This window comes from Macaca mulatta, chromosome 9, assembly GCF_049350105.2.
Source record: "Macaca mulatta isolate MMU2019108-1 chromosome 9, T2T-MMU8v2.0, whole genome shotgun sequence".
In the NCBI taxonomy this organism is placed as follows: Eukaryota; Metazoa; Chordata; class Mammalia; order Primates; family Cercopithecidae; genus Macaca; species Macaca mulatta.
Window position 1 is genome coordinate 60,727,762 of NC_133414.1, and position 15,703 is coordinate 60,743,464.

Below are 15,703 nucleotides of genomic sequence, written 5' to 3' on the forward strand. Positions count from 1 at the left end.
CTAGATACATCTATTTTTTTCCTCAAAAGTAGAAGTTTCTGAGGAATTAAAATGGCATAGTTTTACTTCAAAATCAAGACCTATCTTTTGAAATACTACTCACTCTTCAAGGCTCAGCTCAAATTTCACCTCCTTCATACAACTGTCCTAACCTCTGTAGCCAGAGAAGTCTCTGTTGCCCGCCAGAAACAAAATGGGAGGCTGAAAAAACCACGCACTCTGAAGTTATTGTACTAGTTCATCTACATAACAGATTTGGAATCTTACGTTATTTCAAATTTCTGAACTTCAGTTTCCTCATCCATAACGTGGTGCATTAATCCTATACCTTAGGGTCTTAGGGGCTGAATAAAATAAAGTATATAAACCACTAGTGTCTGTCACGTGGTATGTACTTAATGTACATGTTACCTGCCATTTAACTTTTCCCCTCTATTCTTTATACTTTTACTTGTACTAACATTAAATATAAGATCAGCTTATGATAAAAAAAAGTTTTAACTCCTACAAACCCAGTTCTCTTCTTAGAGAAAGAATACCTTCTAGTGATGGTTTTAATGTTATTGCCTTCGTTCAACAAATCAGTCATATCATTTTGAAAGACAGCAACTTGGTACTACATGTACTAAATTTTGCAGTGAAGCTTTTATTTATCCAAAGTAAAGACTGTCAAGATCACAGAAAGGTATGTATATTGAATTTTGAGAAGTTTCTTCTTTAAAGACCCAACAACAATGCCAACAAAGTTTTTTAATTTCTGTTCTTCAACAGAATGTCAATATCATAGAAAAAGATGTGCATCTTATAAACAGTTACTGATATATTAGTATAATGTATTAATAGAAAAGTGTGTCAGTGCTTTCAAATTTCACCAAACAAACTGTATTTCCTTATATTTATTAAGCCTGGAATAATGTTGATTTTGTAAGTATGGGAAGAACTGCAGGTTTCAGGCCACTGAAGATTACAACACAAGAAGTAAACTGTAATCTTAACCAAGCTTATATTGTAACCAACCTAAAGGAGAGGGCTGCCCCCGTATAACTCCATTCTTGGTTCTCTCCTCCAAGTCCATAACTTCCTTATATATCAATTCTGTAAAAGAAGTAAACAAAAATGAACTTTTCAGTCTAAGAGCCAATCTCACAACGCATGTATGGTTTAAGTGGAAATTTTTATACATGTGAAGTACTTCAAACAGTGTCCTTACAATGACAGTCAGTTAAGTGTCAGCCTAAGATTCAAGGATGTTAATTAATAACAATTCCTTGACACTCAACAATGGATCATATCGAAAGGAAGTACTAATCTTTCCTGTAACCACTGTTTCTCAAGTTGGTTTGATGGTGCTGGGGTAGAAGCTTTCTTTTTCACTCTACCAGCAACTTGTACTACAGCATATCATACCACATACCATTCTGTACTACCATCTGTCTCAGGGAGGGCTTGAACCATGTGTCTTACTGACTTCCATTTCCTGAGCCCTGGAATAGAGCCTGGTGCACTGTGGGTACTCAACTAGATATATGTTACCAAGATTTAAATCAGAGTATGCAAAAGCTTCATTAATCAGAATGAAAGATAAACACATTTTTATTGGAGGAAAAGAAGCAGGTAAGCTACATTTCAACTCCTTATGAGTAAGCATGGTTATCACTTCCAATAACATTTCTCCATGGGAATCTATCTTTTTCTCTTATCAGGCTTCTGGACAGCAAGCAGACCACTGCGACAACTGTTGCAACTGAAGAGAGACAATGGGAGCTGCTCTGCTGGTATCAATATATGCGCCTCCTGTCTTACATTCTTCACTTATAATTCTGATGTTGACTGTGATGTGCCTTGTGAGTCTGAATGTCTACTTAAGAACCTTCGGCCAGGAGTGGTGGTTCATGCCTGTAATCCCAGCACTTTGGGAGGCCGAGGTGGGTGGATCACCTGAAGTCGAGTTTGAGACAAGCCTGACCAACAAGGTGGAACCCCATCTCTACTAAAAATACAAAAATTAGCCAGGCATGGGGGCAGACGCCTGTAGTCCCAGCTACTCGGGAGGCTGAGACAGGAGAATTGCTTGAACCTGGGAGGCAGAGGCTACAATGAGCTGAGATTGCGCCACTGCACTCCAGCCTGGGCAATGGAGTGAGGCTCCATCCCAACAACAACAAAAAAGCAAAAACAAACAAACAAAAAACCTTCTTAAGGTTCTTAAGTAGACATTCAGACTCACAAGGCACACCACACGTAATCTTAATGGTGGATGCCACATCATCACCACTATTTATCATCTTCTTTGGGTCATGGAATCTTCTGAGAATTGTAAAACCCTCTTCTGAGAAAAACATACAAACAAAAAATATTGCATCGAATTTCAAGGAGTCTGTGTTAATTCCTGAAGAAGAAAATTCTGACAAAGAATCCCTGATTACAGAGTATGACATTTATATTGGTAATAAGGTAAAACAAGAGAATATGTTGGAATGAACAACAACTGGAGACAAGTTTGTTTGTTATAGTAACTTAAGGCTTGGAAGGAGAAAAATAGAAAGCACTGATAAAGGAGAGAATAAGAGATGGTCTTCTTCAAAGAAACAAAAAGGAATGATAAACATTTGCAATATGAGGATTTTTTAAGAGAGAAAATAGCACTCCTCTGGGAAAAAGCACAAAGAGATTAAGGCAGAAGAACCGACACTAATTAGGAGTACTAACTAGGCAAAGCCATCTGTAATTAATGGCTTTGGCAATTAATTTTTCTTTCTGTTATGAGCTAAAACTCTTAGGTAGATCTTGAAAAAGGCAGTCTGTGGGTAATTACTGACATGCACCTGGGGCTAGGAGTAAGAGATACAGAATAAAGGTAAATGTTTTTAAAGCAATCAAAACCCCCAAATATATTCTTAAACAAATGAAAACACTGTATCTCACTGATTTTAAGATGTACTTTTTTTCAGTTTAAACTCTGAAACTGACTCCATCTTATAATCAATGGTGCTGGACAACTGACAGTGTTTTTTTTTCTTTGTGGCACATAATGGTGTGCCTTACAACTGCTGGCCTATTAAGAGTCTATGACCAACCTGGACAACAGAGTGAGACCCCATCTCTACAAAAATTTAAAAAAAAAAAAATTAGGCTAGGTGCAGTGGCTTAAGACTTATAATCCCAGCCCTTTGGGAGGCTGAGGCAGGGCAGGAGGATCACTTAAGCCCAGGAGTTTGAGACCAGCCTGGGCAACATAGTGAGACCCTGTCTCAAAAAAAAAATTAGCCAAGTGTGGTGGACAGCTACTGGGGAGGCTGAGGCAGCAGGATCACTTGAGCTCAGGAGTTTTGATGCTGCAGTGAGCCATGATCATACCACTGCACTCTAGCCTAGGTGACACAGTGAGACCTTGTCTCAAAACAAAACAAAAAAACAAGATTCTATAAAATACTTCATGGTCTATTGTAAATTAGTAGGATGTAAAAATATCAGGTTAATGCTTTCATACATATTCAGTACAGAGCTATATCTGTATACATATTCAAATGCATATTACATATTCAAATGCAGCAGACTCTATCCAGTTTTATTGTTCTGTCATTTTTTTAACTTTATCATGGGCTCTGCTAACCATGGGTTTCCCAAAGTTCACAGAAAATCAATCTCTAAATCTCTTCAATTTCTAAGAAAGAATCAAATTCATCCTTAGCAAAACACATTTATAGATGGGTTACTTATTCATGTTTATACCTCCCCAGTCCACTTTGGCTTCCCAGGATTTAAAGACAACTCTTAATAACAGGTCTTCTGCCTCTATTTTAAGATGAGGTAAAATGCAGGGGGCGGTGTAGGAGGGTGGGAGGAAGGGGGAGTGATTTACTCAAAGTCACACAGTTACAAAAGTGGTCAAAACACTGAAGGACAACAACACAAATGGAAGTAAATGGGACCTAAACATTACCTGGCCCACATGTCTCAGGGGAGCTTTCGAAGAAATATTTTGAACACTTCCATGACTATCAAAGCATGATTAATTTCAGCCACATTTATAAAATAGAATAAAACTACTATATTAGATTTACAAATATTAAAAATTAATTCATTCTGTTGGCAAGGGTGAGGGTAAAGAGAGGCTCCTATACAATATGGATGGAAGTGTACACTACTACAATTTCTTTGGAGAATAATTTGGAAATAACTGAAAAATATCCTTTGGCTCAGCACATCTCCTTCTAGGATTTTTCTTCCAGGTATGTTCTCATATGTGAACATGAATACGGCAGAGTTGTTTCTAACAGCAACAGACTGGACACAATTTAAATGGTCATCAAGAGGGAGATGGATATACAGTGTGACACATTCATACAGCAGAACACTAATCAGTTATTAAAGCAAGAGAGGCATATATGTGAACCAAAACAGAATAACCTTCCAGATATCTGATTATATCAACAAAGCAAGTACATATAGCATATATCGTACACAACCATATGTGATTTTAAAAGGGTGGAAGAAGAGAGGTGGGAGACACTAAACACATTTGTATGTTCACACACCATAGAAAAACATGAGAGAGAGCACTAATGTGTCTGTGTCTGGGGTGGGAAACGGGAACTTAAGAAGTTAAGGAAGGAAGCAGACTTACTGTCCACTTATGTAAAAATATTAATATTAACAAATTTCAGTTATGCACAGAAAATGTCACAAATTTCTCTAACATGACAATAAATCACCATATAAAAACCAGAAGCTCCTTCGCAGTTTTCCCTCTAAGAATCTGATGAATGTACCTTTCCACTCTTCTATTGTGTGTTCCCTTTCATCTAACTGCTTGTCAGGGATCTTTGGTGGTGGCTGAAAAACACAAGGCAATAATAATTGAGTCAGTATGCTGGGAGTATTTTAACTCTTTGTAGTTATTTGAAATATTAGCCAGACAGATGACTTATAAAAATGTATCATTAGATCAAGACTGATCAATCATCAACTTTCTTATATAGACAGAATAGGAAGACTCCTTCATTGCAGGAAAAAAAATGTTTAACTGTCTTTTTCTTTTCTTCCAGCTCTTGAAATTGCCACATTTTATTTATATCATAGATCACAGAATTCCGTTTTCCTTTGGATATAGTAATTTCTTTTATAACTGAGTTAGGATGTTCCCTCAGAGCATTCAACATCCTAGTTCTCTGGTTAGGGTATCCAGGCAAGATTGCAAAAAACAGTGGGAGGTGACTTTATTTTGTGTAGGAGGGGCTCAAATATGCTCATTAGTTTATTTGACGTAGTTTTCATGAAGAAACAGAAAAACATCATCATCATGTATCTACATTTTTATTTAAAATTAAAAGGTCTCCTCCAAACCTAACTGTAATTCTAAGAATGCAGTATGTTCTGTAAACATTAAGAAAATAACTTACAGCTTCTGCTTCAGAAGGATCATACCAGACATTGATGTACGGGTGTTGGAGAGCTTCATCTACAGAGATCCTTTTAGATGCATCTATTACCAGCATTTTGGATAACAAATCCCTTGCCTGACTGGCTGCAAACATAATGATGTTAATGTACATATATTTGTAAAGGTTCTCAAATTATTAATAACTTTCAGCAATTTGAGATTATTTTTTATTTTAAAAGCATATGTTTTAAAAATATTACTGTAAAATTATTTTATACATATGATTAAAATATATAAAATTAAAGAAAAATAAAACCTCATTTTTTTTCCCACCATCCAGAGAAAACCTTGGGTTATGTCCCATAAGAATATGAATACATATAAACACACGAACACATACACACACACCCCAAATGGGATTAAATGTATATATTTGTAAAAGTACCTTTAAGTTTGTTGTGTTCCGAGTCAGCTGGGAAAAGTACATCAGGGAAGAGTTTCTCGAAGCTATATCCAGCATATTTAGGTCTGTTTTCAACATAAGTCCTTACTGTTGGTTGCAGTTTCTTCATGAATTCAGGACATGGTGTTCCAAGCTGTTCAATAACTTTATTCCACTGATCAATATCTAATATCAAGTAGCTAAGAAAAATACTCCATAACTAATGTTCAACACATTAGTCATAATCATATTATAAGAAAATGGAAATTTTAAAAATCCTAAGAAAGGATGTGGCAGTTACAAATTTTATATCTCACAAGCACCTTGCAAAAGGCAATGATTGTAGATGGACAGAAATGATCAATAAATAAGCTTTGTTAATCTTATTTATTGCGTGTGTTCATACTAACTGATTTTACCTTAAAATGGAAGCTTAAACTCACAAAGTCTAAACAAAATTATAAGTAACTAAGAATAATGACAATTACTATCCACAGTGGCTCTAACTGCAAACGGCACACAATGCTATAATAATACACAAAATGTTTCCTTTTCTGTCAGTTTATCAGAAAACATGATTGTATCTCCTCGACTATTTCTAGAACACATCCTGTTTTACTAAGTTTTCTACACTAACAGAAAATAACCAGTTGCAATAAAAATAAAGGCTTCTATAAAAGCGGCATTATCTTTTGCCATTCTTTGTTCAGTTTATGTTTAAAAATTTTTTCTAAAGCTCCGATGCCTATAAAAAAGATTGTTTTTTGGTAAGTTGTAAGGTTGGGATTTCTTAGTCTCCTTTCCTCTAGTCTTTACATTCCAGGAACCTGAAGGCCAAGACCTAAAACTCACTTATCGTAATCTTGTGAATATGGCTTTTTCCATTCTTCCTCCTGAAACAATTCTAAATGTTACTAGCTGATAAACACATAACAAATCACTGTTAATATAAATATTAAAAGTAGTGGGATGAAGAAAAAGCATGAATCCAAAGCTATCGTCACCATATAAAACTACTGCTGAAATTCTCAGATGAAAGGGTATGTTATGTGAGTAATGAGACAACAATCAAAAGACATAAACCACATAGAACATTAACAAAAAGGAGGTGGGGAACAAAACAAAAGGATGGCCAGAAGCAACAGACAGCTCCAAAATTCATATTAAGTTGTACGTATTTCTAGACTTAAGTGTATAATTATTAGAAATTTTTAATGCAAGCCATGACTTTTGATTTAGGTTAAATAAATCAACTCAAAGCCAGCAAGTAATTGTGCACAATTACAATTGAGCAGGGTTCTGAACTAACATATGAAACAACAAATGAGGGAAAGAAAAGTCTATGTCAAATAGTAGGTGGTATTTTAAGAGTAATTTAACAATATATTAGGGAGAGACAAAATACATTACACCTGACCAAACTGAAGTGCTATCATACATTTTGACCTTTAGAAACTACATTTTAGGCCAAAGATAAGGATACGATCTGTACCTGGGAACAAAACACCACCTTTGATCATTTCTCCCATGATGCACCCAACTGACCAAATGTCAACTGAAAACAAAATGCAATGACATTAACATAAAGATTCTGGTTAAAATAAAAAAAAAATAAAGAAAATCACACACACCATGTATACTTTAAAATTATAAAAAGCAGTATAAAATAAAAATGAGTGACAGTGAATGTGCTCTGACTACCAGCAGAGACTGTATGTCCTACTGCCAGATGCAGCCTACAAATATTTCAGCTTATCTCAACAATTTTTGAACTCTAATAGCCACAAACTTTATGCCTGTTTAAAATCCCATCTGTATAAATGTAGCATATTCATTTTCATTAGAGAACATAAAGAAATTCATCGCCTAACTAATTAACTGCTGCAGCAGCACAAGGATACAGTCCCTTCCTGGAAAGAGGATTTTGTGGCAAACCATTTCTCCCATAATGCACCCCACAGACCATAAATCCACTATGTGTTTGCAGCACAAAAGAAGGAAAAGCAAAGCAAAAGGTCATTAAAATCAAAGAAGCATAATATGACTGCATTATATAAAAACTGCAAAACATCACAAAAAGAAAAAAGTGATCGTAACTTTAGCTCATGGAATAATTTAAAACACAAATTATTTTTTGAAAGTCTTTGGTTCACAAAAGAAAATGTAAAGTGTGGCATTTTAACTACATATCTAATTTCAAAGTGAGAGCTACGCACAGAAATTGCATAAATAGAAAAACCCTGCATGTTTTGTCCCTGAGAACTTGTTTATAAAATATGAAACAGAACCAAACACGAACTTTGTAAATAAAAATGTACATGAGGTAGTAAAATTATAAAAATAAAATCTTTATACTATACTATTTAGAAGTTCAACTGTGCATTATACTCTCTAAGTTAAATAAAAGAAAAAAAGCATGAGAAAACAATTCAGCATATTCAAATATTTAACAAATAATCTCTATGAATAATTACAATAAAAAAGTTAATCTAAAGCTCTTTAGAATTTTTAAACTGGATTTCCCAAATATATTTAATTGAGAAGTGTTATGCTTGTTCTGAACTAAAAGTCCATTTGTTTTCTTGGCAAAATGATGCCACATTTACCCTACTATCCCAAAAGGAACAAGTGCACAGAGAATTAACAACTAATCAAGGAAAACTGTAAGAGAAATGTATTTCATGTTTCCTAACTGAAGTTTTTTAAAGCCATAAAACCAAACTGCTTTTGATTTAAGAAGTTAGTTTTGGCTAGACACAGTATGACAGTTCTCACGAACTGACTATCTAGAGTCTCCTGGAAGACTTACTGATGACCCTTGCCAACTGTAAATGGGAATCCCAATCAATGTTGACAAGAATCTGCTAGACACAGAAACAGACAATTGGGAATCTCCACCTACTTAGGGAAACTGACTGTACACCGTGGCATTTTATGACTTTGGGTTTGGCTATCACACAAAAAGGAGAGAGTAAGTGCTTGCAGTTTAATAGGAAAAGAGGGAAGAATGAGCAATTTAGAAGGAAAAGCCTTAGAAACTTGCATTTGGTTGTGACATCTGAAGGTCCAAATTCTTTAAAATGACAAGAGGAAAACAGCACAAATAGATGTCAGAAAGAGACGTGCCCTTTACTCATGTTAAAGGACTTAGAAAATTAAAGCCTGTACTTTCTAATACAGTACATTCTTACTAAAAGGCTGCCAGTTCACTGAAGAATCTTAGGAGCTAAACTGGGAATTACTTTTGGAAATACTGTGGAACTAAAGTTTCCCTAAAATTTCATATTAAAATGAATGAACATTTTTATATTTATGTCATGGTTCAGCTTTCAAGGATAAGGTTTTAGAAAAAAAAGTTAATATTTATAAATTAGTGCCTCAGAGAAAAATTTTTTCTAAGGTTTTCCTTTTTGACAAAAATCTATTAGAATAAATCTTCTCTACAGATTTTAAAGAGAATGTTAAACTTTAAATATCCAGCATACAACTTATGTTGGTAACTTCCAGAAAAGCCTATTTTTAAACAAAAGTATTTTGAAAGCTGCATGAGAGAAGATATTATCTGGGCCAGTGAAGACTAGGAACGTAAGTCTGATTCATGCACAACTCTAGTTTTAAGCTAACTGCTTAGTCTATTAAGCAGTTAAAAATATATTGATTACACTGCTTTCCAAAATGCTCTGAGTAGACTGCAATAAAAGGCACATAAAGCAAAGTTGTTAAAATGGGTGGGAGGCTGGGCGTGGTGGCTCAAGCTCCTGTAATCCCAGCACTTTGGGAGGCCGAGGCAGGTGGATCACCTAAGGTCAGGAGTTCGAGACCAGCCTGGCAAACCTAATGAGACCCTGTCTCTACTAAAAATACAAAAATTAGCCAGGCATGGTGGCACGTGCCTGTAATCCCAGCTACTCAGTAGGCTGAGGCAGGAGAATGGCTTGAAGCCGGGAGTGGAGGCTGCAGTGAACCAAGATGGCACGACTGCACTCTAGCCTGGGCGATAGAGCGAGACTCCATCTCAAAAAAAAAATAATAATAATAATAATAATAATAAATAAAATGAGTGTGAGGTATTATTAAAAGGAGGAAGTACTTATGTTTAACCTTGCTGGCTAATGTAGTTATAGTCATTAAGCATTACATTTGACTCCATTTCCTAGGGTGGGAGTGGGAAGGCAAGAAAGTGATCTACATAATTTTTAACTAAGAGAGGAACCACATGTCAGTTCTTTTTTTATTTTTTATTTTTTTGAGACAGTCTCACTTTGTTGCCCAGGCACTGGAATACAGTGGTGCAATCTCAGCTTACTGTAACCTCCACCTCCCGGGTTCAAGTGATTCTCATGCCTCACCTCTGGAATAGCTGGGACTACAGGTGCACACCACCACACCTGAGTAATTTCTGTACTTTCAGTAGAGACAGGGTTTTGCCATGTTGCCCAAGCTGGTCTCGAACTCCTGGCCTCGAGTGATCCACAAGACTCGGCCTCCCAAAGTGCTAGGATTACAGGTGTAAGCGACCATACCCAGCCTCAATTCTTCATATGACAGTTTTTCTTAGTGCTAATTTCTGGCAGGGAGCTATCCTAAGATCATATTTATAGGACACTGACACATAACACCATATCTATGACCATATCTATGACAATCACAGCAGATGCAAAAGCAATCTTTGTGCTGGTGGGTCACTTGAAGTTATCAATTCTCAAAAAAAAAAAAAAAAAACCCTTCAAATTTCAGGTAGAGAGTAAGTAAAAAGAACAGCATATTTATTAAGTATAAAAAATTAATAGCAAATATTTAAAGTATTTGTTTTTAATCAGTTCAGAAAATCAAGCTCAGCTTAATCGTATATTTTATTTTAAAAAATCTTAAAAGTTGACTTATTACAATTTCCTGATTCAAAATGAACTGCTACTCCAGATTCCTTGCCAGAAAAAATGTCTAGGTTTTATTCTTGGTAGTATTTTGGATGAAGTCACCACATTTTTTAAAATGATGGTTTATTTCCATAAAATCCCATGGTTATTAGCAGATTTATTCATCTCCTAAATTTCTAAGATGCAAAATTTCTTCCTAAATTAAATATAAGTAGGTATATCCATAAAAAATGTTTAAATTCATGATCTACATGCCAGATAATTTTGTTCAACACTGATTCTTAGGTCAATTGATACAATCGGATATACCCACACAAAATACTAAAAGTCATTTCCTTAAGGCTGGACATAAGGTTTTAATGAAACTTTATTGCTTCCTTCAAGAGGTCACCTTAATTATCCAGCAGCTTTGCAGAGGCCTTAATGTACCTCTTAAAGTTTATGATGAGTGCTACCGCTATGATCTTTAGTTTCATGGGGTTGGAAATATGGGCAAATATCACTGATGTACACTAATAATAAACTGTCAGTACACTCTATACATCCCTGAGACCATGTTAGAAATGTTCACTTTCAAGTTATAGGCAAGCAAAGAGCATAAATTCTGTCTCAGGGCCATGGCAACAAATTCTTTATCCAATGGTAGTACTGATGGTATGTATCTGTATTTGAACAAATAAGGGCCCCAAGTTTTTTCAAACATTTATGACAAAATTTATAGTTACCTGCAAACTTTTGATACACATTTCAAACAATGGTACATACTTAATTCAATGTTCTTCAGCTTAAGTATTTACATAAAAATTCTAATGAATAAAGAAAAAAGCTAAATCAGAAAAATATTTCAAATAAATGTGTGTGCTGACCGTTTTCCTTGTAGCCCATGCCAAGGATGACCTCGGGTGCTCTGTAGTAGCGAGTCACTACGTAAGGCGTCATCATAAAACTTGTTCCTGCAGTCCTGGCCAGACCGAAGTCAAGAATCTTCAAAGTGCAGTCAGATTTTACTACTATATTACTGGGCTTTAAGTCCTTCAGAAAATAAAAATTAAAAAATGACTGCCATGATATATATGAAAATCCTACAGTCACAATAAAGTTATACTATCCCTTGCAAAACATTCATGTTAACTGTTCATTTTTCTCACTGTAATATTACTGCACTGATTCATCATTACAAGGCAAACCTGTGGGATTTAAAATTTATGAATACATACAGTTATTGGAGAAGTTAGTAATGTTTTAATTGCTAGAAATTATGATTAGCTAGACATTTTCGGTTAAATAGAGTAAAAGGGATTTGAAAAGACATTGGAAAGCTCACATAAAAAACTACTATAGTAAAAGAGTGATAAGTTAGCACTTATATTCATTTGCATAACACATTACCAATATTTTTAAAATCTCATTTTAAAGTCACAATAAGTTTTATACAGATGTTATAAGTCAACAATGAGCCATCCTGTCATTCAATAGCAAATGTTATTTGATCTTTTAGATTGGCAGATACCCAGTTCCAAAGGACCAGAATAGTCATTATCCATTTTTCCATCCCTGATTTCCCACCTGGAGTCCCACAAATTTGCTATAAAATTTTTGTCTGTTTGTAGAAGTAGGACACCATTGTCTTGGTGCCACTAATCTATAAAATTACTTGCTACAGATACTACTGAATAATTCAGAATTTTTCACCTGGCCCCTACTTTAACATATTCTGTGCTGTGCCCATCAAAAGTCAGGTAGCAGCATAAACACTCATGGCTTCATGTTCAATATACTATGCCTGTTAGCCTTGATGAATACTATTACAAGCCAAAGGACCAAACAAGTAAGAAAGCATAAATCCACAACACAAATGCACTGTATTACCTGTACTGACATGCAGTATACATATTAAATATCACTGATTAATACAAAAAAGGAAAACAGCCTGCTTGAAAGACAACTATTACTTTTGTAATGTTAACATACAGAAAAGCATGTTGTCTTTAACGTATTTCGACAGGCAATCATGGATGGGTTTAGAAGATATGTAATCTAGTGGTTTTATTAAATTAAATATACCAACAATTCAAAAGTCTTAATGAAACAGAAGAAAAACTTTTTCATTATTGGTATTCTGTAAGTATAATGCTGCTAATACTTCTAAAATACAGTACCTCAGCAAAGAAACACTGCATGTTCAAGAACAAATATTACAAGCTTTGTAATAAATATTAAATATTTATTTGATACTACTTTAATGTTTAGTGTGATGGTTGAAGGCTACTGGCTCTTTATACTAGCAGATTCCAATTTAGAAATAACATTCCAATTTTAAGTACTTTATTGTGAAAAAATTAAAAGCAAAGTAACAATTTTTAAAAACAGGTATTTTTGTTAAGCACAAAAATTGTCCAAAAAAGCCTTAAAGACTATTAACTGAAATTCATCCATACATATCATTATGTACCTTACAGTTGTTAATTATGCTAACTATATCTAAGAATAGTAACTTAGAATTTATGTAGGCAGTGGAACTAACCCAACATTCTGTCTTCTTCCCCCAATTTTTCTAGCTTCCTCAGTTAGGCAAGGGCACATGGGTAGCTCTAATTCATGGGATGTGAGTGGAAGAAGAGAAGGGCCAGTGCACAACTTCCTGTGGTCTCCTGACCTGCTTTGGTGATTAGGAATGTTCCAGGGGATTCTCTAGCAGCCTGGGTTGCTGATCATTTATGTAAATGTACAGTCCACAAACACCACACATTCAGCAAAGGAAATAAGCCTGAGTCGTGCTAAGTCACTGAGAATTAAGGGTTTATCTGTTACTTCGGTACAGCTGAGTCTATTCTAACACTGAAACTGGTGTCAGAAGTGGGGTGTTAACTATTATAAAAACATAAGATCCCAGCTTAGCAATTGAGCAGCAGGGAAACTCACATCAAAGGTTGGAAAGGTGATCTAGGTTATGTAGTAGTAAAACACTTCATGAAGCTGTCACCTGCACCCAGCCACTTGTACAATGAACCTGAAAGCTCTAGCACAGGGGCTGGCAAATTAAGGCCTGTATGCTTTGTAAAGAAAGTGTTGATGCTGAAGCACAGTCATGCTCATTCAAGTACATATCACCTATGCTGCTTTTGTATCACGATGGCAGAGTCTTGTAGCTGTGACACAGACTATTATCCACAAAGCCTAAAATATTTACTACAAGGCTTTCACAGAAAAAGTTTGTTGAACCCTGCTCTAGAAGAGACTGGACAGCAAAACTTCAGTAGTTTGTGTTGGTAGCTACTGGCTGCATTTAAAAGTAGTAGCCATATTTTAAAGCAGAAATAAAAGGGAACAGAGCCTAGAATTTCAGGGTCTTGCCCTTTTGAAAAAGCTAAATGCTACCAGACCCCTGAAAGAAGGTATGGTAGATTGTTCTGCAAATATTCCTGCCCACCCCAGACTGCGTCCTCACCCTGCTGACAGGTTCAGTCACTTGTCTTAATTTGGGCAATGAAATATGGGGGAATGTGTTTGATTCAGCATAGCTCTTGCTCTTCTACCTTTCACCATGAGAAAAGGATGTCTCTGGTGGATGCTTCAGTCTAGATGCCGAAACCTGAATATGGGACAAGCCTGAACTTGACCCATGGTTTGGAGCAGTGTCACACAGCCAACTCTGCAGACCCAAGTAAACAATAAATATTGCTTTAAGCCACTGATATCTTGGATTGGTTTCTATGCATCATTTTCACATAATAATTCTGAAACCCTTTCAGGGAAAAAGTCCTGTAAAATCCTTCAATTGATAAAATTGCCTCAGTCTGCCAACAGAAGCTTGAACGCTTACAGGAAGACTGAAGACAGCCTCAATTAAGTCCAAGAATACAGGACCCATGAGTTAAAAAAGATGCTTTGAAAAGAACTACAATCAGAAAGATAAGAAATCTCTTAAATTTCTGAAAGAGTTAGCTAACTGTCAGACCTAACGCCAAAGGTCTATGATCCTTCTATATTTCAAACAGGAGTTTTCAACTCACAGTAATTTTCCCCCAAAATAATATTTGGCAATGTCAGAAACATTTTTGATTGTCACAACTGGGTAGTGCTACTGGCATCTAGTGGGTAGAGCCCAGGAATGCTACTAAACATTCCACCATCAAAAGAAAGAACTGTTTGGTCCAAAATGTCAATAGTGGCAAGGCTAGAAGGGTGGCCTTAAAATGACCCTTGGGCCCCAATCTTTTATAGATAAGAAGCAGGCTGAGAAACGTGAGCAGCCCTCAAGGGAAATACATTCTTCAATACTCACTTTAGATATATTCATGAGGATAGCAAAAAAGATGACTCTTCCACAGGGTAGAGCCAGGTACTTGAGAACCACAGAGAACAGTCAGGGCTGAGGAGGAATATTCCCCTCACCCAGGGCAAGGGACATTCACAATGTCTGTACAGAAGAATTTAATTACAACTAACCAATGACTGCTTTTTTCAGTTTTCTAAATGGGATTGCTCACTGTGATAACACTGGCCCTGTCTGACCACTCTATCTACAGTATTTAGCAGGGGAGCAGTGGTTATAGGGGTGGCCATATAATTTGGTCATTCCAGTTACTATGTTTCTGGACCAAGACGAGCAATGTCTGGATTTGATAAGAATAGAACTTTGGGTTATTTCCCTTGAGGAGGGCGTGGAATAAAGGGAGCAAAGGAATGTTTGCCAGCCAGAAGGACAGACTGTGGCAGAGGCTGGGGCTCACCACTATTCTGAAGTCTGCTCTCCCTACATTTCCCGGTTTCCTTACAAATTAGGCAAGTCCTACGGCTAGCTCTGTCAACGTACTCTAAGCAGAAGTGACGTGTGTCACTTCCAAGCAAAGAAGAGCCATGCACATCACTTGGCTTTCTCTTTCCAACAAAGTGACCCGCAACTATCTAGATGGTGGGACCTCATCAGCTTGGGTCTCAGAGTAGTAATCCTGACTTGCCCTGAACCTCTACCCAAGGGATGAAAGGCCAGGTTATTTT

General features: G+C 36.1%; 1 protein-coding gene across 15 annotated transcripts in view; it reads right to left on the minus strand.

Annotated features, from left to right (window-relative positions):
* Nucleotides 1–15,703, minus strand: part of MAPK8 (mitogen-activated protein kinase 8) — a 135,173-nt gene that overhangs the window by 7,103 nt on the left and 112,367 nt on the right. For 8 of the 15 annotated variants that reach the window (XM_015146980.3, XM_028826349.2, XM_028826345.2 and 5 more), the window contains 6 exons: nt 11,569–11,734; nt 7,727–7,798; nt 5,829–6,011; nt 5,403–5,527; nt 4,773–4,836; nt 1,018–1,095 (listed from right to left, as the gene is read on the minus strand). In XM_015146980.3, the coding sequence (XP_015002466.1) occupies nt 1,018–1,095; nt 4,773–4,836; nt 5,403–5,527; nt 5,829–6,011; nt 7,727–7,798; nt 11,569–11,734 (688 nt within the window). Of the gene's footprint in view, nt 1–1,017; nt 1,096–4,772; nt 4,837–5,402; nt 5,528–5,828; nt 6,012–7,308; nt 7,381–7,726; nt 7,799–11,568; nt 11,735–15,703 lie in introns of all 15 variants that reach the window. The other 7 variants (XM_015146981.3, XM_028826352.2, XM_028826347.2 and 4 more) reach the window with 1 other exon arrangement.